This window comes from Sceloporus occidentalis, unplaced genomic scaffold (genome assembly GCF_023333645.1).
Source record: "Sceloporus occidentalis isolate IW3139 unplaced genomic scaffold, rSceOcc1.0.p SCAF_7, whole genome shotgun sequence".
Lineage (NCBI taxonomy): Eukaryota > Metazoa > Chordata > Lepidosauria > Squamata > Phrynosomatidae > Sceloporus > Sceloporus occidentalis.
In genome coordinates, this window is record NW_028316987.1 from 94,642,919 (window position 1) to 94,666,747 (window position 23,829).

The 23,829-nt window shown below is 43.6% G+C and overlaps 1 protein-coding gene across 1 annotated transcript; it reads right to left on the bottom strand.

Moving 5' to 3' along the window:
- Positions 1 to 207: 207 nt before the first annotated feature.
- LOC149310138 (myosin light chain 3-like) lies at positions 208 to 23,829 on the bottom strand. The gene is made up of 7 exons (XM_089533778.1): positions 23,598 to 23,829; positions 15,155 to 15,182; positions 8,068 to 8,217; positions 6,845 to 7,018; positions 6,081 to 6,158; positions 5,349 to 5,384; positions 208 to 2,457 (listed from the first exon to the last, which is right to left on the bottom strand). The coding sequence occupies exons 1-6, from the start codon at positions 23,727 to 23,729 to the stop codon at positions 5,356 to 5,358; spliced, it is 591 nt and encodes a 196-aa protein (XP_089389904.1). The 5' UTR covers positions 23,730 to 23,829; the 3' UTR covers positions 208 to 2,457; positions 5,349 to 5,355.

Sequence of the window (23,829 nt, forward strand, 5' to 3'; positions counted from 1 at the left end):
CCCTTATTGTATCATCTGTCCCATTTTCCCCAGGCTGAGCATTGTTCCCCTCTTCAGAGAAGACCGAGGCCAAGAAGATGTTGAGTAGTTTTGCCTCCTTGACCAAAATGAAGTTGCAGGTAGAGAAGCATCCCTAATAAACACAATTTGGTGAACACACACACACACACACCAAGGCAGCAAAAAGATGGTCAAAGGCTTCCACAGTTGAGAAAAAGGATGTGTTTAATGCAATTTTTTATAATAAATATGAGGTTGTCGTGTAGAACACAGTTTGTCTGGGGCAGAAAATTCAGCCAGAAGCTATGCTTCTCTGTAACTCATTCCAAAGAGTTGCTTAGCCACCAAAGTACATGTTATGAAGGGCTTATCGAGGATCAAACTGGAACAAAAGAGTGAAGAAATCATGTCCCAGGCTGGACCCCATAGAGAACAGCCAGCCTCTGCCTCCTCCTCTTCCTGTCAGAGATAGGATGTGGTGTCATTTCACTGCAAATTTCCCCACCATATTAATGGTGGCAACCAATGAAGTGACATGGGGTGGGAGAAATGATGGATGATGACACAGAATGTCTTTTGCATTACTAATTGTTATCGGAGGGAGAAGAGGAGGAAGAGAAGGAGGGACAACCTTAAGATGATGCTTTGGTTGTCTTTGGAGGAAATGTGTAGCCCCAGCCATAGAAACATGGCAATGGAAGGATGGAGAAACCTATTAGTTTCCCCTTATCTTACAGTCAGGTTTTGTTTTTTGTTTTTCAAATCTCACTTTACTTCTACTGAGGAAATACACATATCCATGAGGATCCATTCCCTTAGTTACTGTGGATAAGTGGAAATTGCAATTAATAGCAAATGCTATATTTCCGGCAGAAATTGACCATAAAGGTGGACCTCCAGATATCTAGCTGGTCTCTGTAGGCACCTAGAGGTCCTCCAGTGAAAAACTCTGTGGTCAACGTCTACTGGACATTGAGCATTGAGTCATGCTGGAGGACCTTCAGATGCCTAGAGAGACTTTTTTTCCAGGCACAGGGAACTGATACTGCAGTTATTGATCCTGAAGATATGGGGACTGGACTGTGTCTGGATTTTGAACATAAAAATGCACATGAATCAATGGAATCCTCATATGCCTATAAACTGAAATGGTGCAGCTATTTAGTGCTGGGATGTACCCATCCAAAGTGGAAACTTTTAGGCATCCATAATAAGACATACCACCTCTCCTTCTCTCCTCTTGATTCTGAAACCAACAAGGAAAGGTACCAGCTGAAAAGTCCTAGGTCCCTGGGGCCATGAGTGAGTTATCCAAAGTGCTGACCCTATTCATGGAGGGAAAATAAGATCTGGCACCTTGGTCTGCCCCTTTAAAGTTCGTACTAAAACCTGGAGTGGATTCACGCCACCACTGATATGGGAACCACCAGATGCCCTTGACAAGGAGGAACTGATGTCTTGGTACAGGAGTATACCACTACTCTATTGCTGTGCTATTTTTGGCAAGCTTTGGCTAATAATTTACATTTCTGAGTCCAGCCTAGGACCTCTGATTTACCTGTTAGCATTTGAGGACCCGTCTAATTCTGCAACAGGGCCAATGAGGAGGCACAATGAGATCTGGAGTCCAAAATCATCCAGAAGGACAAAGTTGTCCACCCCTGCTTTAAAGAGTGGCAAGGCTGGTTATATTCTGCTGCTATCTGTTGTATGTGAAGGAGCCATTGAGAGATGTTTCATGGCTATCCCCAAATTTCTGAAGCCAGTTCAGTTGTCTTGCAAATCTGGTGAGACAACTAGTTTCTTATAGATAACTAGAAGCATTCTATCATGGCCACCCAAGAGCAAAACACTCATACTTGTATGCAGGCTGGTTAAAGAAACTAAGATAGATAGTAGTTAATACAGCTAGTAGTTAATACTATTAATTGTTAATACTATTAATACTTAATACTAGTAGTAGTAGTAGTAGTTAGCTACTACAAATATCACCAACAGTAGCAAATGTCTGTTCTCCTAGTACTGGTGATCAATAACTCTTGAAATTTGGAGTTGATAAAACACCAACAATGATCTTCATAGAACATTGAAGCTGCTACATCTCAGCTCTGATGTAGGCTTTACTACATGGGGAGAAGGTGGAAAGTAAACAGAATTGATGGCTAGGACTCCCAGATGAAGGAGCTTGATGGAAAAGAACCAGCTGACACTGGGGAAGGATGTAAGGAAAAGGCTAGGCTGATTTAGGTGAAGCATCTTAGAAGGAGGTTCCAAGCAGATTGCATCGGGCTTTAGAATGAGAAGAGACAAGGTTGAGTTTATAATAACAATCCCATAAAAACAACATCAAAAATACATTTGAGGGATTGAGCATCAATCCACACTTGGAAAAATCAAATGCACTTCATCCATTCAGTTGAAGCTCCAACCTCTGCATCCAGCTGCTGTTGACACACCCTAAAAACAAATGATCAAACATTAGAAAAAATACTTAGTTTCTGTTGAGTCAAATCTGCAGGTGACTTGCGATAAAGCAACATTCAAGCCATCTATACAAACAAAGGCAAAAAGTAAAATTTTGCATGTTCTCCTCAAAAGAGATGCGGGGTGGTCAAGAGTCTGCTAGTAGCAAATTCTTTCTGCGGATGTCTCCTGCCTCTGTTTTCCTTGATGAAAATACTATTTAAGCAAGCAAAGCTGATTTCTGGACTTCATGGATACAGATAAAACATGACAAATTAAACCATTATCTCTCCTGAATGAATTAATTTGGTAATTTGGGGTAGAGAAGAAACACCTTTTTCATTCTGTCATTCCTAGGCCTCTCCTGGCTCTACCAGACTTCTTCAGACTTGCCCTGTGAACCACTAAGATTTAACTTTCCTGACCATTCTGGTTGTAGCCAGGGATACCAAGGTTTTGCAGCTCAAAAGTGGGAGATTGTATTGATGTTGCAAAGTTTATGAAAGGTGAAAGCTAAGGAAGCATAGAATCATAGACCTGGAAGAGAACATTGAGGAGCCATTGAGTCCAACCCCCTGTCAAACAGGAACTGTAAGCATAAGAACCTAGCTTAAGAAATGAAGCCATCTGCAAAACCCTGGCATCACAGCCAAAATGACAAAGGCCCTGTACAAACCAGCACTTTGTGCCAGCGGGGGGGCAGAGTCGGGGCGCAGCATCTTGATGATGCATGCCTGACTCTGGCCCCCAGGATGCCCTGACACTGTGTGCTGCTCCAGATGGTGCACACACAGCATCATGGCACACTTCTGGCACTGCATCCAAATGACAAAACACCGAAGGGGCACCACTGGGTGACACCAACCTGAGCAACACTGCTGGGTGTAGCTGGCACACCAAGCTAAGCTATGCAAAGACACTCCTGGGCACAGCAGCCACCTGGCCTTCCAAGAACAATGTTGGATCTGAGAGCAGGATAAGTCTTGAACTACAAGACTCTTGGCAGCCCAGATTTCTTCTTATCAAAAATTTTTGACATTCAGACATCATGCTTGTCAACCATTGCTTTGGAATGTTTTGGGAATATTCTTTCCTTCTCCACTGACAAGTTTCATGGAAAAGTGAGAGGAAAGACCAAAAGATGCAGAAACCTGCTACAATAACAACAAGACAAAGTAGAAGGGGTGTGTGTGTGGGGGGGGGGGGGGACTGCTATTGAAAGACAGCCTGCCTTTTGGCAACGGGTTGAATACATTGAGGCCAAACTCTTGGCAGCCTGGGTTTATCTTCTGCCCTCTTGTCTACTCATTCCTTGGGGATTTGGTGAACCGATATGACAAAAAAGGACCACTGTCCCACAGATCTGTAGCCACACAAGCTGTGATAATTCAGAGTCTCCCTAAACAAACAAGATCAGGAGGCAAGGGAAGATAAATAAACCAGGGCAGAGCAAAACAGGAACTGATAGGGCTGAGCTCGGATTGTTTTCTCTAACTTATCTGAGACATGCACAGTTTTTGGCTCACAGAATAGATGGAGTGGCCCTTTCCAGGGTCAAACGTTTCCCTGAGAGTTTAAAAAATACCCACCACCACCAACACAGATCCTGAGTAGTCACATAGACTGGCAGTATTTGTGTGGTTGTTTCCTTCCAGGCAGGAACATGAAATCTGTCCTCCTTGACCAGTGAAAGCCCAGACAAAACCAACTTGTCCTAAGGAGACTTTGGTTTTGGTTGACCAAAGTCGGCAATCATGGTGGAGAATGCAAAGATAATCGACGGACGTAAGCACCCTGCACAGCACTGGATATAGATAGTCAACATTTGTTGAGAACATGAACTTCCTAAACTCACAGTGCTTGAATGTATTAAGGGCTGAAATGCATTCCTTGAGACATTTCTTCTCTGGCTCCAAATCTACTAGAAGTAGATTTCCTGTCACTTCCCATTTTGTTTGCAAGTCTACTGTGGCCCCAAGAAAGGTTCAAGGACTGAACATTCAGCCCTGGACCACCTTGGGTGGCCCAATCCTGGTTTTGATGGACTTTTTCATATCGTGGCCTGATGTCGGCTTTGCCTCCCAAGATGGGGTGGCCATGCTCTGGGGCCACATGCAACCTCCCCCACAAATCTGGTTTTCCCAGTCAAGCTTCCATGGACTTCCTTTTTCCTGAGCTTTTCCCAATGAGTAGCAATTAACCATTCAAATATTGTTGCACCCCATTGCACTACTTAACATACAATGTTAGCCATTTTTCAAGCCTCTCCCAGTTTGGTTTGAGTTGAGTTTTGATCATCCCTGTGGTTCCTGGAGAGTTTGGGGAGCCAAAATCAGGCCTCCAAACCAGCCAATGTCGGCCACCTTTTTCTTTGAATCTGCCCAGTGTTCTGATCACAGGATTTGAATCTGGTGCTTTCTGAATACAGATGGGTCATGAACTGGCTTTCTTCTAACGACACTGGCCTTGGAGTGCTACAGAAATAGCCATTTGTGCATTCTCAAGGCACACAGAATCATAGAATTACAGAATCATAGAACTAGAAGAGACCATTTAAGCACACCCAAGAGATGGTCATCCAGCCTCTGTTTAAAAACCTCCAAAGAAGGAGACACTGACCATCAGGACATTTTCCCAAATGTTTAGGTGGAATGATCCAGCTTCCCTTTCTTTCTGACAATGGATAGGCTTTGGTGTATAAAATGCTAGATCCTTTTGAAGAAAGAGCGACAAACATTCACTGAGGTTCTGGGAAATGCAAACCTACGTTTGTGCTAACAACTGATTGTTCAAAGCAAGCCATTAATCATCAAGAGCCAGATAGTCAGCTGAAGATTTACCCAAACCTCCCCCCAAAATAATGGCGTATGAGTTGGCTGGCTTACCTGGCATTCAGCTTGCCATGATATGCTTTACAAATGCTGGAACAAAATGGAAGAAGGAAAAGTCATTTAAGATCTCACACTTTGGGCTATCTAGACTTAGTGCTTGGAATGGGCCAGATTATTTCTGCCTGCAAATCTCAAGATTCTAGCTCTATCCTACAGAATCCTGGGATTTGTAGTTTGGTGAGGCACCAAAACTCTCTGACAGACCAGGCTGAATACCTCATCAAACTACAAATCAGAGGATTTGTGTTGTGACAGCTAAATTGGTGTCAAACTGCTTTAATTCTGCAGTGTGGGGGCTACCCCTTTATACAGTGGACCCTTGCTATATGCTGGGGTTTGGTTCCAAGATCCCCTGTAGATTAAAAAAAATCCATGTATGCTCAAGTCCTATTAAATATGACATAGCAAAATGGCGTCCTTTATAAAAAATGGGAAATCAAGGTTTGATATTTGAAATTTATACTTCTTTTGAACATTTTCAAACCGTGGATGCTTGAATCCGTGTATTTCTATCTAGACTGAAGAAGATAATTCTTTCATTCAAATTATAAGCAACATCAACTTCAAAGTGGGCAACACTGGATAAATCTCTCTCTCTCTCTCTCTCTCTCTCTCTCTCTCTCTCTCTCATACACACATACACATACACACACACGCGCGCGCACACACACACACACACACACATATTTATTTAGTTCCAAGGAAATTGAGGGTCATTCATCCTACCTTCATAATTGATGCAACCGTTGGAATCTTCCTGGCCAGCCATTAACTTATCAACTTCCTCCTCGGTCAGTCTTTCTCCTAGAGCAGAATTAAAAATGGGACGTAACATCAAGGTAACTCAAATACCTGACATTAAGAGCACAAGAAAGGTTAAGAGCCTGAGAAAGTACACAAGGGGATCTTGTAGCACCTTTGAGACTGAGCAAAAGAAGTTGTAGCATAAGCTTTCGTAGACTTGGCTTACTTCCTCAGATGCATGTAGACCGAGGTCTAATCTGCACTGTAAAAATAATGCAGTTTGACACTGCTTTAACTACCATGGCTCCATCCTATGGAATGCTAGGATCTGTAGTTCACTGTGGCAGCAGGACTCTCTGGCAGGGAAGGCTAAACATCTAACAAAACTGCAAATCCCAGAATTCCATAGCATTGAGCCATGGCAGTTAAAGTGGTGGCAAACTGCACTAATGCAGCCTAAGATTGGATCTAACTCACAGGACTAAATCTGAATCCAACCAAGAGTTGTAGTTGTGGTTATTTTTAGTTCATGTTTTCTTCCATTAACTCATAATATTAAATCTCGGATTCGAACATTATATAGCAGTCAGATCATGGGAATAAAAAAAGCAAATAGCCAGGGAAGTTACCTTCTTTGCATTGCATCTCCTCAGTATGTCTGCATTGAAACAGAGGAGAGAAACTATTGGACCTCCCCATGAATGTAGCTTAGATGGCATCACCATTTTTCTTGGGGATTTGCTTACCAAGAGTCGCTAGAACGTGGCGGAGCTCGGCTCCCATGACGGTGCCATTCCCTTCCTTGTCAAAAACACGCAGGCCTTCCACAAAGTCCTCATAGGTCCCCGTATCTTTGGTCTTGGCAATGTGCTGAAGCATAGGCAGGAAGGTGTCAAAGTCGATCATCTTGGTGTTCATTTCTGTCAATGGACAAGTGGACAATGGGGACCAGTCTCTTTCTTCATGAGGGGGAAAGAGGCCCAGCAACTCTACCAAAGGTATCTGTTTTCTACTCCTTCCTTCCTGATGCTCTTCCAAACTTTGGTTCTGTAGATGTTTTGGACTTAGCTCCCAGAATTCCTGAATGTTGGCCAACTTGACAGGGCTTCTGGGAGCTGAAGTCCAAAACACCTGGAGGACCAAAGTTTGGGAATTGCTGCTTTCCTTGGAGCACCTAATTTCAAGCTAAAAGAGCCAAGCAGCAGCCCAACACAATGTATCTCTGTTGTTTCTGTCTGAAGTGAGTGATCAGAAATCCAAATTGGACAAATATTTGCAGAATGCAGCAGGACCAGTCCAACATAAGCATATAATTGAAACAGGAGTTATTACAATGGGCCCTTAGTATCCTCTGAGGTTTGGTTCCAGGACCCCCTGTGGATACCAAAATCTTTGGATGCTCAAATCCCATTATATACAGTGGGGTAGCAAAATGGTGTCCCCTATACAAAATGGGGAAATCAAGGGGTTCATTTACACTGTAGAAATAATGCACTTGGACACCACTGCTGTCGCTCCATCCTAAAAATCCATAGTTTTGTGAGGAACCAGCAGTCATAGCTAAAGAGCTTGTAAAATGTCACAGGATTCTATAAGATGCAGCTACTGCATTTAAAGTGATGTGCAACTGTATTATTTCTAAAGTGTAAATGAATGTGTGACCTTGGGCATATCATACTCTCTCAGCCTCAGAGAAAGGCCAAGGCACATCTTGGCAAATCTTACCAAGAAACCTCACGAGAGAGTGGCCATAAGTCAGAAATGACTTGAAGGCACACAACAACAACAACAACAACAATAACAACAACAATAACAATCCCTGCTCTGTCTAATGGTGCAAGAAAATGCCAGTGAGATTTTGTGAGGCCCATAGATCATTGATTCCAAAATGGCTGAGATAGATCTGATATTTTTTTTAAAAAATACAATTTGGTGGTCATTGCAGAAATAGAATAGGGAAGACTCTAACCATCTGGCTTGGGTCGTCCAAGGACCTTGAGGACTTCCGCCTGGGTGGGATTCTGGCCACATGCCCTCAAGACGTCGCCACACTGCGCATATGTGATCTTCAATTCTCCCTTGGGAGTTCTGTCGAAGAGCTCAAAAACTTCTTTAAAGTCTAAAGAAAGCACAAAGAAGAAAACCGTCAGGACGATGATTCTTCCTATCACCCCTGTAGCCATGGCTGCGTTACTGGATAGCATGTAGATCAAGAGTTGGAACAAGAGACCAAAGATTGGTCCCTGTCCCAAGGAGTTTACACCCTAAAATTTGCAAGAGTAGTAAGAATTATAGTTCAAGGGGTAAGAAGGGAGGAAAGAGAGACTGAGAAAGTCAACAAGGAATGGATATAAATTAATTGTGCAGACATAGGAAGATGTCAAATGTCAACCCAACATCAACCCAAACTTCAACCCAACGTCCTAACTAGCCCTTATGTTTTGGTTTGGTTTTCAAATGGGAAACATTCAATGAACTTTGCTGTTGATCTTGTTATCAGATATGTTTGCATTCCATTTCCTTTGGACTTCCTGGAAGAACTGCAAGAGTGGGAAGGGTCAGGCCAAGTGCTTCTTCACATCATTTGTATAAACCAGGAACAATTAGGAATTATGAGAAAACGCAGCTCTGAGTTAGACCTTCCTAGGCCAATAACCCTCAGGAGTCAGGACAAATGTTAACAAATTCCACGATCCTGAATTAAACTCGTCTGGAGGCATTGCAACAGACATTGGCATTAAGGATGCAGGGACTCAAGTTAACTAAAGTGAAATGGTCAGTCTGTCTTGGCCTTTATGTCTCTTTTCAGAAGTCATTATTGTTGCCTATGAATTTGCTTTTTCATTTTAAAAAATACCATGTCAATACAAAGGGGTCTAGTTTAGCCGTCTCCTGCCACGCTACATTTTTACTTGGGAAAATATCAGATTATGTGAGCCTTCACTTGGAGACTGGAGCAGTAGAGTAAAAGTAGGCAGCTGTGTTTTGGGACTCCAACTCCCATTATCCCTCATTGTTGGTTATAGGAGCAAGGCTGATAGGAGTTGTAACCCCAAAATAGCTGACGGGCCATAGCTGCCCATGCCTGACGTACAGCCCCAAGACAGCTTGACCACCTCAGAGTAGACCAACGTTTTTCAAATATTTTATATTTATATTTTATATATATATTGCACCCTCCTGCTATCTCAATTTAGCAGGAATCATCCCAATTAATCCCCTGCTGTCCCATTATATCACCTGCATTGAAAATGTCCCAAAGTCTCACTCCTGCTCCCACTTTCCCCTTTGTTCTCAGCTTACTTCAGTTGTGGCAAACTGCAAACTTTCAAAATGCAGAAGTTGTTTGCACTCCATTAACTCAGCGTGGAAAGGGAGAGAGAAGAGAGGTCAGAATCATGCCCTTCCCAGGAAGCACAGGCAAAAGCAAACTGCTGCAGCCCCTCCTAGCTTGTGTGTTCATCTTCATTAATAAATTTTACCATCTTGATATTGTATCTTCCAACATTTAGCAGATGAAAATGGGGACACATGTGACCAAGCAACTTTAGAGGTTTGCACTTTGAACTCAGTTTGCAGCAACTGAAGTTAGCAGAGAACAACAAAGGAAAGTGAGAGGTGGAGAGAAAAACTGGAACATTTAGAAACCATCTTGAAAAGTGGCTCCACACAAGATTATCTGGGATTATCCCCACCAAATTAAGACAGTTGAAAAGTTGTGATGTTGCTTGGCCTCATGTGTCCCAGACTTGTAAATTGTTGAACAGTATGTTATATGGAAACCACTGGGTGACCCTGAGCAAGTCCCATTCTCTCAGCCTTAGAGGAAAGCAATGCTAAACCTCCTCTTTCCAAGAAAGCCTCCCACAACAAATTGGCCTTGGAGTCCCCATAAGTAGGAAATTATCTGAGGCACACAACAACAACAACTGTTATACTTTGGCTGGCTAGGAGATTCTGGGAATAATTTTTCCAAGTTCCATAACTTTCATGTATATATTTTGCACACATACAGTGTATATTTTTAAATGGATTTATATTTAGCATTCATTTCAGTTGTAAAGAAATGCTTAATATCCTTTTGCTGTGAGCGGTCAGTCATAAACGGGATTTAAACTATAATTGGTTTTGGGGGCTGCTAAACAAATATTCCCATCTGTTTCTCTCCTTTTCAGTTATTTTTCAGCTGTCTTTTCTCTTGCTTTGGCATGTTCTAACTCAACAGATTTTGCCTAGCATCTGTAATGCCATCGTGCTGCAAGATCTGATAGGTAATATCGTATATAAATCCGATTTGCTCATTAATACTGTTTTTCCTCCACTTTTTAAAAACTAAAAAATACACTGTTCAACTTGGCAAACTTAATTAAATAGTTTAAAACAATAAAATAAGACTCTTCCATGGACTCCTTGGTAGATGAGATCACCCACAATTTGAAAAGCTAAATTCACACTCTCCCTGAAAGCATCAAGAATAACTACTTGCAGTTTAAGGCGGGATACATACCGCCATATAGTACGTATTGTATACGTACTAGGGTTAGGAAGGGGCGGTGCTTCCGCACCCCCCTAACCCTAGTACGTATACAATACGTACAAGATGGCGGCGCCCCTTCCACATGGGCGCCGCCATCTTTACGTACTGGACGCATAGCGTCCAGACGTGTCATGGCGCCTATGACGTCGTGAGTCCGCGCCAGGCGCCTTGCGACGTCATAAAGGCGCCGCAAGAAGAAGCTCCGAAATGGAGCTTCTTTTTTGCTCCGCGCGGGAGCCGCATGGTTTGGCTGCTGCGGCTCCCTCGCGGAGCAAATGGCGCCGGCGGGAGACCGCCGCAAAGCGGCGGTATTCCATATGGGATCCCTTATTGGATGGGACCACCTATAAGACTATTCCAAAAAGTTGGATGGGGGATGATATTCAAACAGTAGAGCTTGGGAAATTACTTTTTGGGGGGCTAACTGGGGGATTCTGGAAGTTGTCCAGAAACAGTAATGTTTCGAAGATCTATCAAGCAGTTCCACACACAGAATTCTCTTCGCTGTTCAAAAAGAGTATTCACAGCTCAGATAGTATAGAAAACAAGATCCTGCCCTATGGAAATGGCCAATATTTTTTGAAAATCTCCAAAATACAGTTGAAGATTTGTTGGTGCAGCCCTCTCTCATTCCCCCATTTTCTGTAAAACTTCCCAGCAGAGAGGCCTGTGCTTTTTCCAGTGGGACGGAAGGGTCTACCAGACTGTAGTGGCTTCTGCTTGATAGCAGCTGAACAAACACAGAGCCTTCTTACTTTGGTTGATCCTCTTTGGCTTTTGCCTGGCCTATCATTATTGAAAACCCTTGTCAGCAAGATCCGGGCTGTTGCTGCTGGGGTCATGTCACAGTTGTGAGAGAAAGTCTAAGCCTCAGGCTTCGGACCGCAGACAGTGGGCTGAGGTTGCGGCAACTGGTTTGGAAGCTGAGGGAGAAAGGGTTTGGGAGCCGGAAAGACAATCTGACCAGATCAAATCCCACTGAAACCCAAGGGGCAATGGTCAGATCTGGGAACATTGATTCCAAAAATCACATTACCTCCTTTTCCCCAAAGCACCATAAAGCTTCAGGAAACCATGTAGTGAATGACACCAGATTTCTGTCCAGCATCTTGTCTGTTCGTCCCAATTACGGTATAACCAACTGTTGAATGGCAAGTCCCAGCATGATCCAGTGGTTTGTGCTTTGGACAATGGGCCCGAACAGACAGGCCAAAATAAAGCTGCTTCGGGTCACTTTGGACGTATGCTGTTTAAATGACACATGCATCTGAAGAGCCCTCAAGTTGTGCCAAAGCTGCGCTCCAGTCCTTAAGACAGGAGCATGGCTTTGGTGTGGCTTCCAGCCTCTTAGGATGCATGCAGCATTTACACAGCATACCTCCAAAGTGACCTGAAGCAGATTTATTTTGGCCTGTCTGTTTGGGCCCTATGACTCTGGAGAGCAGGGTTCAAGTCTCTGCTCGGCCATGAGACCCACTGTGTGACCTTAGGCAAGTCGCACACTCTGAGCCCCAGAAAATCCCATCATAGGGGATTAAGGTCACCATAAACTGGAAAAACCTTGAAGACAGACAACAACAATAAACTGCTAGGAGCACAAGACAGAGGGTGTAGTTCTGCACATATCTTATTAACAGACTCCCCACAGCCAACTGGTTGATTACTTTGTGAATGGGATGATGGACTCTGGTCTGATCCAACATGGGTGTTCTTATGGTCTTGACCCCAATCCAATTGCTTGTCCCAACCTGAGCAAGATTTCTGCATCAATGGGATTTAGACAGTAATTCATCAGTTAATTCAATAAACTGGAGCCACCCTCAAACTGGTAATCCCAACAGTACAGACTACCAGCAGTATCCATTTTTGAGTTCTTAACACTATTCTCAGAGCTTGAAAAAATTACCATGGACAACTTGTCTCAGAATCCTATGCCCAGCATAACCCTTAGAATACTGGTAGTCCAAAAAAGCAACTTTCCTGGGCCCTGGTTATTCTACAAGCCACTGGATTCAAGGTGTACCTGTGTGAATTGACCTAATTCTCTGGCAGGTATTTACTCCAGGCAACCAAAACTAGGCTGGCAACTATCAGCTGGGGACTTTTTCTTCAACCGCCCCAAAACTGTGGAATGACCTGCCAGAAGAGATCTAACAGCTGAATACACTGTCTGAATTTAAAACAGCATTGATGACCAATCTCCTCTGACAAGTTTATTAAGGCCTGTTCCGCACGGGCATAAAGTGCATCCTGGGGATGTACTAGGGTTAGGGAAAGGGAAACCCTAGTACGTCCCCAGGACGTACAAAATGGCGGTGCCTGTTCCACACGGGGGCCGCCATGACTACATCATGACCGCGCTGCCTCCAAATGGGGCGGTGCTTAAGTGGTGTAGTGGGGCTGTGCGAGGGTGCCTGGGGCGCCCTTTCTGTGGCCCTGGAAGGAGCTCCGTTTCGGAGCTCCTTCCATGATTTGCGTCGCTGGTGCAGCCTCTACACGGCTGCGCCAGCGATGCAAATGAGAAAGGGGCCGAGCGGCCCCTTTCTCCGTGCCTCTGCCGCCACCGGGAGTCCTTGGGGCATGAAGCCCCAAGGACACCCCTTTCCAGGCTGCTGAGAAGCAGCCTTTTGCGGATCGGAGTGGCGGATCGGCAGCTGAGGCCCCGCTCCAGTGGGTAAAGGAGCGTCTACAGGCCACCCCAAATGGGCGGTCTGTAACGCGCCCAAGATGACTTTTAAATTGTGAATTCAGATGTTGAATTTTAAATGTGGACTGTTTTAAAATATATGTTTCTTATTTGTCCTTTTAAACTGTAGCATGTTTTAATTGACGTGTTTTAACTGATGTTGTCCATGGTTGAATTGTTGTTGTTCCCCGCCTCGATCCATGGGGAGAGGTGGATAAGAAATAAATAGTAGTAGTAGTAGTAGTAGTGGTAGTAGTGGTAGTATTGATCAGTTCTGAATGCCTGGCTTGGAGAAAGCCAAAGACATGCCAGAAACATTAAGAGGTACTGCTTCTCTGGGACACATATGTTCCAAATTTAACAGAAAGGGAAGGGAGGTGTTTTTTTTCGCCAAAAGCCAACAAGATTTTTCTTTCTTTTTTAAAGTTAAAGGATAAACATCTGGGAAGGAAGAGTTTTCATATTTTGGCTGTCAATTTCTGGAGAGAAAAGCTGAGCAGAACGGAGGCGGTCTGGCAGTGCATTAATGTGGCATATGTGCTCTACACATATACAGTGTGATACTGAAAACACATTTAGGTTCTTGGAATTAAAGACCAAGGTTGAATAACCCTTTCCTTCCAGGGAAACTAATAAATCTCTCAAATACCTTTATGGGTTTTTTTTAAAATTGTAGACAAAGTTTGGAAAAGTTAATTCTGAAGACTACAATTCCCACCATCTCCCAGCGTGGTCAAGGTGGCCCATCCAGTCTGCATACCAACTTTGTCACTGGCATATTCCTTATATTATCCAGTAAAAAGCAAGGCGTGGACAAGAAATGGAATATTTCAGATCAATACAAAATTCAGGAATTAAAGACAATGGGAAGTAACAGCATAAAACATCCCTTCTCACCACAACAAAACAATTAGCAGCTCAGGTTTAAAAATAACATAAAATAACATTCTGGCAGCCCAAGGTGGGGATGTGAATCCTCAACTATTTTGCCTCCATGGATAATTATGGAGGTTTTCTTCCTACGGTGGTGGAAAACAGATATTCCTCTGCTATTTTCTCCCTGTATTTGATAACCTGAAATGTTGGGGAGGAAAAATTCTAAGGAGAAAAACATGTGGATGTTGGGAAGGCAGGAACTGTGCAAGAACCCTGTTTTTTTGAAGAAAGGAAAAGAAAAGTTAGGGTTCAACTGACCTTGACAGATTGGAGAGCAGAACCAGTTCCAACAAAATGAACTTCAACAGGAATTAATGGGCTCCTGGTACCTGCTGGGCTTTGGTTACAGGACCCCCAATGAATACCAAAATCCGTGGGTGCTCAGTTCCCATTATATACAATGGGGTAGTAAAATGGAGCAAAATATAATATAATAAAAATATAAATATAAAATGGCAAAATTAGTTTGCATTTTGGATTTTTTGGGGAGTGGTATATTCAAGCTGTAGATGGTTGAATCCCTGGATGCAGAATGCATGGATATGGAGGGCTATTTGCACTGTGGAAAAAATGAAATGCACAAATACAGAATGGGTGATACCTAGCTTGAAAGCAGTAGAGTCAGCCCTCTGTTTTCATGGGAGATCCATTCTGGACCCCCCCCCCTTGCAAAAGCAGAGACTTGAACCTATTCAAGCCCCATGCCTCCAAGAGCGCGCGAAGGGTGCATGCCATGGGGGCCCACCCCATTGACGATAATGGAGGTCACCTCTCCTCACATATTTAAGAATGCGGATCCCAAGTCTGCAAGAAAGGAGGGGCGACTGTACATGTGAAAGGGATAGAAAGAGGCAGGAGAGGAAGGAAGAAGAGGAAGAGAGGAGAAACATCCCTTACCTTCAAGCTGTTCATGAGTGAATTCAACCTGAAAGAGAATAAAAATAGGCTATTTGCTGTTCATTGGGAGACCTAAGGAGAGTCCCATGAAACCAATGAGGCTTGCTCATACCCAAATGTTAAAGCCACTCTGCTTCCATTCCTTGAAATGGCTCTTAAGGGTTAATCAGACATTGGGGTTTTTTAGCTCAACTATGCAAATAATCACATGCACACATCCCGGTTTTATTATTAGAACCGCATCTCTGCAAGTTCTGTTACATGCGTTGGCACTGTGAATAAAGACAGAGTTGATGATACCAATGCATTTGAAACATATCCAAGGCACGCAAAGTTTTATCAAAGTTTATCCAGGGTCTGTTTGCATCGGTTATTCAGACATCCAACAATAGGAATCTTTTAGGAAAACTTGGGGGGGGGGGGACAGGGATCTATTATCCCAGGTTAAGTGGTATTTGTGGCACAGCCCCCCCCCCCCCCAAACTTACTTGGCTGTATTCAAAATGCATGTGAACAACAAAGAGACAACCCAGATTCTGCCAGGATTATGTTCACCATCTGAATAAGTTGCCCTTGACAGCCTGCAAAATCCTGGAAAATGAACCAAGCTCTTTGAACATTCATTCTGAATGCTCCAGAACCGGAGGTCCTTGGGCTTCCCAAAGAGTCAGACACAGGGACTTTCCAATGATGGTTCCACTTTTCGGGAATCTCATTCTCTTCCTTCCTTCGCTCTGAAAGTCTGTGTGACCCAGTTATTGGACATTTGGAAGCAGGCCTTAAGACGCATTCTTGCCTCACTCTGCTTTTGGTTTCGTGTAACTTGGTACATTAACACTCACAAATCTGAGGATGCGTGTACACTGTAAAAATAATGCTGTTTGACACCACTTTAAGTTCTGTAGCGCCATCCTAAGGAATCCTGGAATGTGTAGTTTTACAAGGTCTTTTGCCTCCTTGGGTAAAGAGTGCTGGTTCCTCACCAAACTACAAATCCCAGTATACAGTATTCTGTAGGATGGTGCCAGGACAGTTAAAGTGGTGCCAAACTGCATTATTTCCGCAGTGCAGATGCAACATGGATTCTTCTTTTTTTAGTATTGGGCTTGCTTTTCAATGAATTTTACACAAATACTACAGCTTTCTCTTTCGTGTCATGCAATTTTTTTTTAAAAGTTTCCTCGGAAAAGTGGAGTACTGATTTAAACCGACAAAGGAATGAACTAATAACCAAACAAACGGTAGCAGGTTTCACATTTCAGCAATAACTGTGGAAAGGGAACCGTCCTGGGTTCCTTTTTTTTCCCCTGAACCAAAGCCAGGAATAACACTAGGGAAACGGAATCGGATCCTGGTGTTCCCAGAAGTTCCTTTTCTTATATTACACTCTCAGGGGAGAGTCTAATGGGCATGTGGCACGGAGTCCTGTTCTTTGGACTTCTAAACAGAATTGACAGGTAACTTTCATCTGTAAGATGATCGCCTCCGTCTTTTGATTGAGAACATGCCTGGGTCCTGCTGAACCGCCTGAGGAAAGGAGTCGGAGAAGCACCAGCGAAGGAGGATTGTACACATGCAGCCCTTGTGGACAAATGAGATGGGTTTCTGGCACTGTCTGTGACCAGAAATGTAAAACATTTTACAGACTAGTTGTTCCCCTTGCTAATGGACTCCAGAAACATGATCTCTGGCTCTCTGACTGTGGCTTTAACAAGCTGCTATTTCACCCCCTTGACTTGTTCTCTGGGGTTACCAATTGACTGGAAAAACAACCAGGCCTGGATGGTTGTGGGTTGTTGTTTTGTATGCTGCATTTCTATATTTCTTTCTTGCATTTGGCACCTTGTCAAGTTGCAAAAAAAATTATAATAGTAACAGAGGCAAGATTATATATCAGGAACCTGTAGAGAGAGAACTTGTAGCATAAGCTTTCATAGATTTGGTCTACCTCCTCAGATACATGCAGATGGATGCAGATCCATTCATCTGAGGAAGCAGACAGAGGGCTTGTCTACATGATTAAAATACTCCTCATTCAATTCTGTTTGCACACCATCTGGCCATGTGTGATTCGTAGCGGATTGGGCCATTGCAGGGCGGGTGGCTGCTTAATCTCTGGAAAAAAAGGCTTCATAGTTTTTATGGAAACATTCACAAATATCCAAAAGGATGCACTGTCCATTTGCTTTAGATGGATTCAGATAGCTCTGCATTTTCAGCGGAGAGAGATAAAATAGATGCAAATTTGTGCAGGAAAGTGAAGACAAATAAATATAGATGTGAATGTGAGAAAATCTGTAGCAGTTTGCATAATACACTGGGACCTTGGTATCAACAGACTTGCCATCTGCGGATCTGAGCTTCTGCGGATGGCCAGCCCGCGTTGTCCCCAGTGGTGGCACATTCATGCGGCCACACCATCATTAGGGACAATGAGACTTCACATGAATTCCTGCTGTTCCTAATAGCAGAGTGGCTGCTTGCATGTGCCGCCATTGGAAACAACACGGGTTTGAGCATCCATGGATTTTGGTATCCATGGTGGGGAGGGGGTGACCTGGAATGGATCCCTGTGAATATGTACACTTATGTACAGTGGGTCTTTGTTATCCACTGGTCTTTGGTTCCAGGACCCACCATGGATAAAAATCTGTGGATGCTTAAATCCCATTAAAGTCAATGGCACAGCAAAATGGTGTCCCTTATATAAAATGGAAAATCAAGGTTTGTTATTTGGAGTTTATACTTTTTTTGGAATATTTCCAAGCAGTGGATGCTTGAATCCATGGATAGAAAAATCCGTGGATAAGGAGGACCAACTGTATAACTAGTCCAAGTCTACAAAAGTTTGTGCTACAACTTCTTTTGCACAGTTAGTATCAAAGATGCTAGAAGATCCATTTGTATATTATATTCCTAGCATGGCTATGTCTCTGAATTCTAGAGGCAAGGGTAGTTCCTCTGCTTCTTTTCTCTCTCCTTCTCTCTCTGCCATTTCTGTCAAAGCTATAGGCCTTAGGACAGGAATGGGCAATTTGTAGCCCAAGAGCTTCATCCTGGCCTAATCCCAATAGCTTTCTGCTAACAATCTGTTTCCTGACAGCAGGGAGAAAGGGAGTGAGAGAAAGGAGGGAAAGAGGGAACCTACTTTATTTCTGGCCCCACCCACGCTGGCATGGTCCCATGGTGAAGGATGCTGGGAACTGTAATCCAAAAACACCTGGAAGGATGCATGCATCACTAACATATAACTATATATTGCCTTAATCCTCCAGAATTGTGTCTTAATTGGATTGTGTACTATGGATTTAGAGCCTGTTTCCCAGGCACTAAAATCAGGCTTCTTAGCCAGGATTTTAAGAGGCATCATCCAACTCCATCCGACACACTTGTGAGGAGACAGCCATGTAAGCTAAGCAATCTTTATCCCACAAAACTACCATAGGAGGAGCCTCTAATAATAGAATATGCAGCAAGTGAGTGAGAAAAGGAGAAAGAGAGTGAGAGAGTGTGCATACAGATGGAGTGAATAATGCATTATAAACACCCAGACGAAGTGAGGGATAAAATTAAACACACAAATGGAAGAGTGCCTGGGAATTGTCACATAATAAACCCTGTCTTCTTGGCCTTTCCTGGGGCTGGTTTATATTCTGAATTCTTTAAAAAGAGGAAAAAAAGCCCGGAGGGAACTGTCTGCCAAATGCCTTCCAATCAATGCTGCATCGGGAAAGAATAGAGTCTGCAACCTTTATAGATTAATAAACCAATGTGTGGTTGTTGCTTTCCTTTTAATATTAATTTTAAATTGGGCTGGTTTGGCTAGCCTAGGGCAGGGATAGGATTTGTGCAGCCCTCCAGATGTGGCTGGATTGCAACTCCCAGTTGTCCCAAAACAGCATAGTCACTGTAAGGGATGCTGGGGACTGTAATCCAAAAACACCTGGAAGGGTGCATGCTTCCCAACTTTAGTCTACATCTACAACAGCTACAGAGGGGAGGGGGCCAGTTACAGAAAGCCCCCAGCTCCTTAAAATGAATCAAATAGTTTTCCAAGTGACTTTTCATTCTGTTACCTTTAAAGATGTGGCATGTTGGGGTCAGCATCTCCTTAGAATTATGGGGAAATTATAGCTCAAAGGGAAGCCTGTGAGAGGAGGGTAACTTCGGAGATCTTTTCACCTGTGTATACCAGTATTAACTAACTACAGAGAGATTGCAGCTTCAGTGAAAAGAAGGGTTTTATTTAGAAATGCTCCAGGGTGCACATAAACATACAAAACCAATGCAATCTTAGGAGCGATACAAGGCTTACCAAAAGACAGGCATGGGAGGTTGGATACTGAGAGATCGGGATTTAGAGGGGCAATAATTTCCAGTTCTGCAGAGAGGAGTCCATGGAAAATGGAGAGTGGCTCAGACAGCATCTGAAGGTGACACAGTAGGTGAGAGTGACCCTCTGTTCAGACCTGAGGCCAGGTCTGGAGCTAATATTTATATCCGATTTCATACCCTCGAGGGGTGATTAGTGCTAGCACACGGTGCAAGACTTTGATGGTTTTCTAATGGACTTGAAAAAAGAGGCCTGGAATGGCTGATGGCTTTAATTCTAAAGTGACAAAACAATGATTCGATTTCAGGCAACCCTTGGCTAGTCGGATAAGAAGTCTGAATTGGAACACAGCCTGGAGTGAGGTGGAAGATGTGGTCTTTTATTGCTTTGAAATAAGACTCCCTTAGAAGTTTATCACACTGGAGCTAATTTTGGCATTAAAGAGAGATTAAAGTGCATTTAAAGTATCCTGCAAATAAAGCAAAAATGGTGAGTAATTGCGTGAATGATTATCACACACAGTTGCGCAAATAAAGCGGTATCAGAAATGCACTGTCACTGAAACCCTGAAAGTAAAAAGATGTGTCAATGCTTCTGTGTGACCACTTTAATGACGGGTTTTGTGCGACATCATGTGGAATTGTTTCATGTAATTACGCAATTTTTCCAGAATATTCACAAGATAAACTCCCGATCTTTTTCGTGTGATAAACGCCATAGTCTCCATTGCAAGAGGAAATGGGAAGAACCCGGGGGGTGCGGGGTGGAGTGGATTGGCAAAATCATTCAGCATTTATATTTTAATATAATAATAACAATAATCGAGGCAGGTTTACAGCAAAAATAAAATTACAGTAAGACAATAAGAATTTATATCAATCCCTAATCCCTCCCACCTTTAAAACAATAAAATACACATTAGTGCTATCCAGTTCTTCCACGTGTCCTTAGGTTAGCATGACCCCTTCCCTCTGTAACTCCATAGTTTCCAAAGATCAAAACCTCTCAAAACACTAGATATTAATTATGAAAACCCCATTTCCAGCAAGAGGGGTGTAGGGTATGTTAACAACACAGGAAGATCCCAAAATGGCTCAAAAACTGCTGCACAATGCAACAGTCCAAACTTTAAAGGAGCCCTCCAAGTTGTAGAACTGAGCTATTCAAAGTGCTAAACCCTTCCAATAGATTGAGAACCATCAATTGCTTTAAAGGTCAGGCTAAGATGCAGAATGGATTCACCGCACCACTGACATGGACACCATCAGCTGCCCCTGGTTTTCTTCATTCTCAGTAAAGGACTCTTCCATGCTAGCTAAGGGCTTTTCACACATTTAGGTTTGGAGGCTTTTTCCCCCCTGCCTATCCCTAGGTAAGTAGATAAAGTGATGAAGACAAGATTCACTAACTTCCATTTCTTTTTTGTCTCAGAGACAGACAGCTGCAAAGTGAAATGGGCCTGGATCCAAGAGGAGGAAAAATGTGGCTGCCCTCCTTCCCTTTCAACAAATAAGTGATTCTATTTTGGACCATGACAAAAGAAGAGGGAAATTGACAGGAGGCAGGTAAACAGAAAAGGAGACAGACACAGTTGTTTGGCTATTAAAAGAATGACTCCTTTGACCATTGCTCCAGCCTCCCTCTTCCCTGAACCGTGCCCCAAACCCTGACCCTCCCACCCACTGGGGCAATGAACAGAGCCTCCCTCCGGGGTGATGTTCTTGCAATAAATAAAGGCAATGGGGAAACGAGCCGGTGAGAAGCCTCAGTGATATCCCAGTTATACTGGCTCCTGCTCTCAGCCTCCGTGAGAGCAAGGGAAGAGCATCACAAATGGGATGTGTGTTCAGACCTTGGCTGAATCTGCATTCACCAAAATGGTGAAAGGTCTGGAAAGCACCAAGCCCCATGGGGAGCAGCTTAGAGAGCTGGGTATGTTTAACTTGGAGAAGAGAAGGTTAAGAGGTGATATGTTTAAATATTTGAAGGCATATCATATTGAGGATGCAGCAAACTTGTTTTCTGCTGCTCCAAAGACTAGAAAGAACATGGAGAAATGGATTCAAAAAGAGATTCCACCTAAATATTAGGAAGAACTTCCTAATGGTAAGAGCTGTTCAACAGTGAAAGATGTTGACTCTCTTCATCCTCAGAGAAAGGCAAAGGCAAAGAGAGCCTGCCAAGAAGGATCTGGGAGTCCAAGTAGACCACAAATTGAACATGAGTCAACAGTGCGATGCGGCAGCTAACAAGGCCAATGCGATTTTAGGCTGCATCAATAGAATTCTAGTGTCTAGATCAAGGGAAGTAATAGTGCCACTCTATTCTGCTCTGGTCAGGCCCCACCTGGAATATTCTGTCCAGTTCTGGGCACCACAATTTAAAAAGGATGTGAGAAACTGGAGCGTGTCCTTTCTAAATAAAGAAGAGCAACTAAAACGGTGAAGGATCTGGAAACCATGACCTAGGGAGCTGGGGATGTTTAGCCTGGAGAAAAGAAGATTAAGAAGTGATATGATAGCCCTGTTTAAATATCTGAAGGGATGTCATATTGAGGAGGGAGCAAGCTTGTTTTCTGCTGCTCCAGAGACTAGGACCAGGAACAATGGATGCAAGCTGCAGGAAAAGAGATTCCAGGAGGAACTTCCTGGCAGTAAGGGCTGTTCGACAGTGGAGCAAACTCCCTCGGAGTGTAGTAGAGTCTCCTTCCTTAGAGGTCTTTAAGCAGAGGCTGGATGGCCATCTGCCAGGCATGCTTTGATTTAGATTTCCTGCATGGCAGAATAGGGTTGGACTGGATGGCCCTTGCGGTCTCTTCCAACTCTATGATTCTAAGAAAAAACTTGTGATATGGGTCACCATAAGTCCAACAGCCCCACCAGATCCAGAAGCACCCTGCTCCCACCACAGCCAATGGATGTCAGAAGTGTCCTGGCTGTTCGAGGGAGTGGCCATGGGGGTCTTGGACTGGAGTGACCACCCCACCAACTATTCACCCCCATCTGAGGTGTCACCCAGTGTGGTCCACACATCCCGCACCCCCTTATTGATGCCCTTACTAACAAGCACAGCCACATGTGTAAGGGATCCTACACAGCTCTGAGATACTAAAATAATTTCAGCCATAAAGTCAGCAACAGAAAGAAGAGAGGGAAAAAATAGTTAAGGGTGTGTAGGAAAGGATATATGTTCTGTTCGATTAGATACACACAGGGTTAATTCTGATAGCAGAGACTGACACTGTTGAATTTCTCTTTGAAAGAGGACTGAGTGGGTTTACCTTGTAGTGAAATCAATTGAGACTGGAGGGAAAAAAGAAATAATATATGGGTTTTAACATAGCAGACTTCAAGCACAGCTAGAATTAACAAAAGCATCCAGAAAATTCTCCTTCCCTTCCTTGATGGAGGTTTTTGTTTTTATTGGCAGCTTTTCCTTTCCAAGCCAGGGCATTTCTAGGAATGAGCCCCAGCGTGGCATAGCAGTTTGAGTGTTGGACTACGACTCTGGAAACCAGGGTTCAGTTTCTCACTCAGACATGAAACCCATTGAATGACCTTGGGAAAGTCACACTCTCTCAGCCTCAGAGGAAGGCAATGGCAAACCTTCTCTGAACAAACCTTGCCAAGAAACCCCATGATGGGTTCACCTTAGGAAATGACTTAAAGGCACCCAACAACAACAACAAATTTCTAGGACTATTATCCATATCTAATTCTCATTCAACAGGAGTATAGCGTTCATACTGAGGGAAATACTAGTGCCATTCCTTCTGCTTTGACTGGGCCTGACCAGCATGAGAGGGCCAGCATGGCATAGTGGTTTGAGCATTGAGTCTACAACTCTGGAGACCAGAGTTTGAATCCCCGCTCAGCTATGGAATTCCCCTGGGCGACTGTAGACAAGTCACATTCTCTCAGCTTCAGAGTAGGGCAAAAACAAGCCCCTTCTGAACAAATCTTGCCAATAAAACCCCACGGTAGGTTCATTTTAGGATTGCCACAAATCAAAAATGACTTGAGGGCACACAACAAGATCAACAAGCACCTTACACATAAGGCGCAATAGGAGAAGCCTCTTCCCCTTATAGTGACAAAAAAGGACACTTACTTTGGTGGTAGCTGGGTTAAACTCAACTTCCTTGCGAGGTTCTGGCTCAGATGATGGGGCTGCTTTGGCAGCAGCCTTGGGTTCTTCTTTTTTTGGTTCAGCTTTCTTGGGCTCTGGCTTCTTGGGTGCCATTGTGCCGAGTTGCACAAAAGCAAAGGAAAGGCTGGTTACTCTGGGAGGTGAAGCAGAGCCCGAGATGTTCCCCTCTCAGAGGTCTTTATCCACCTCTCGG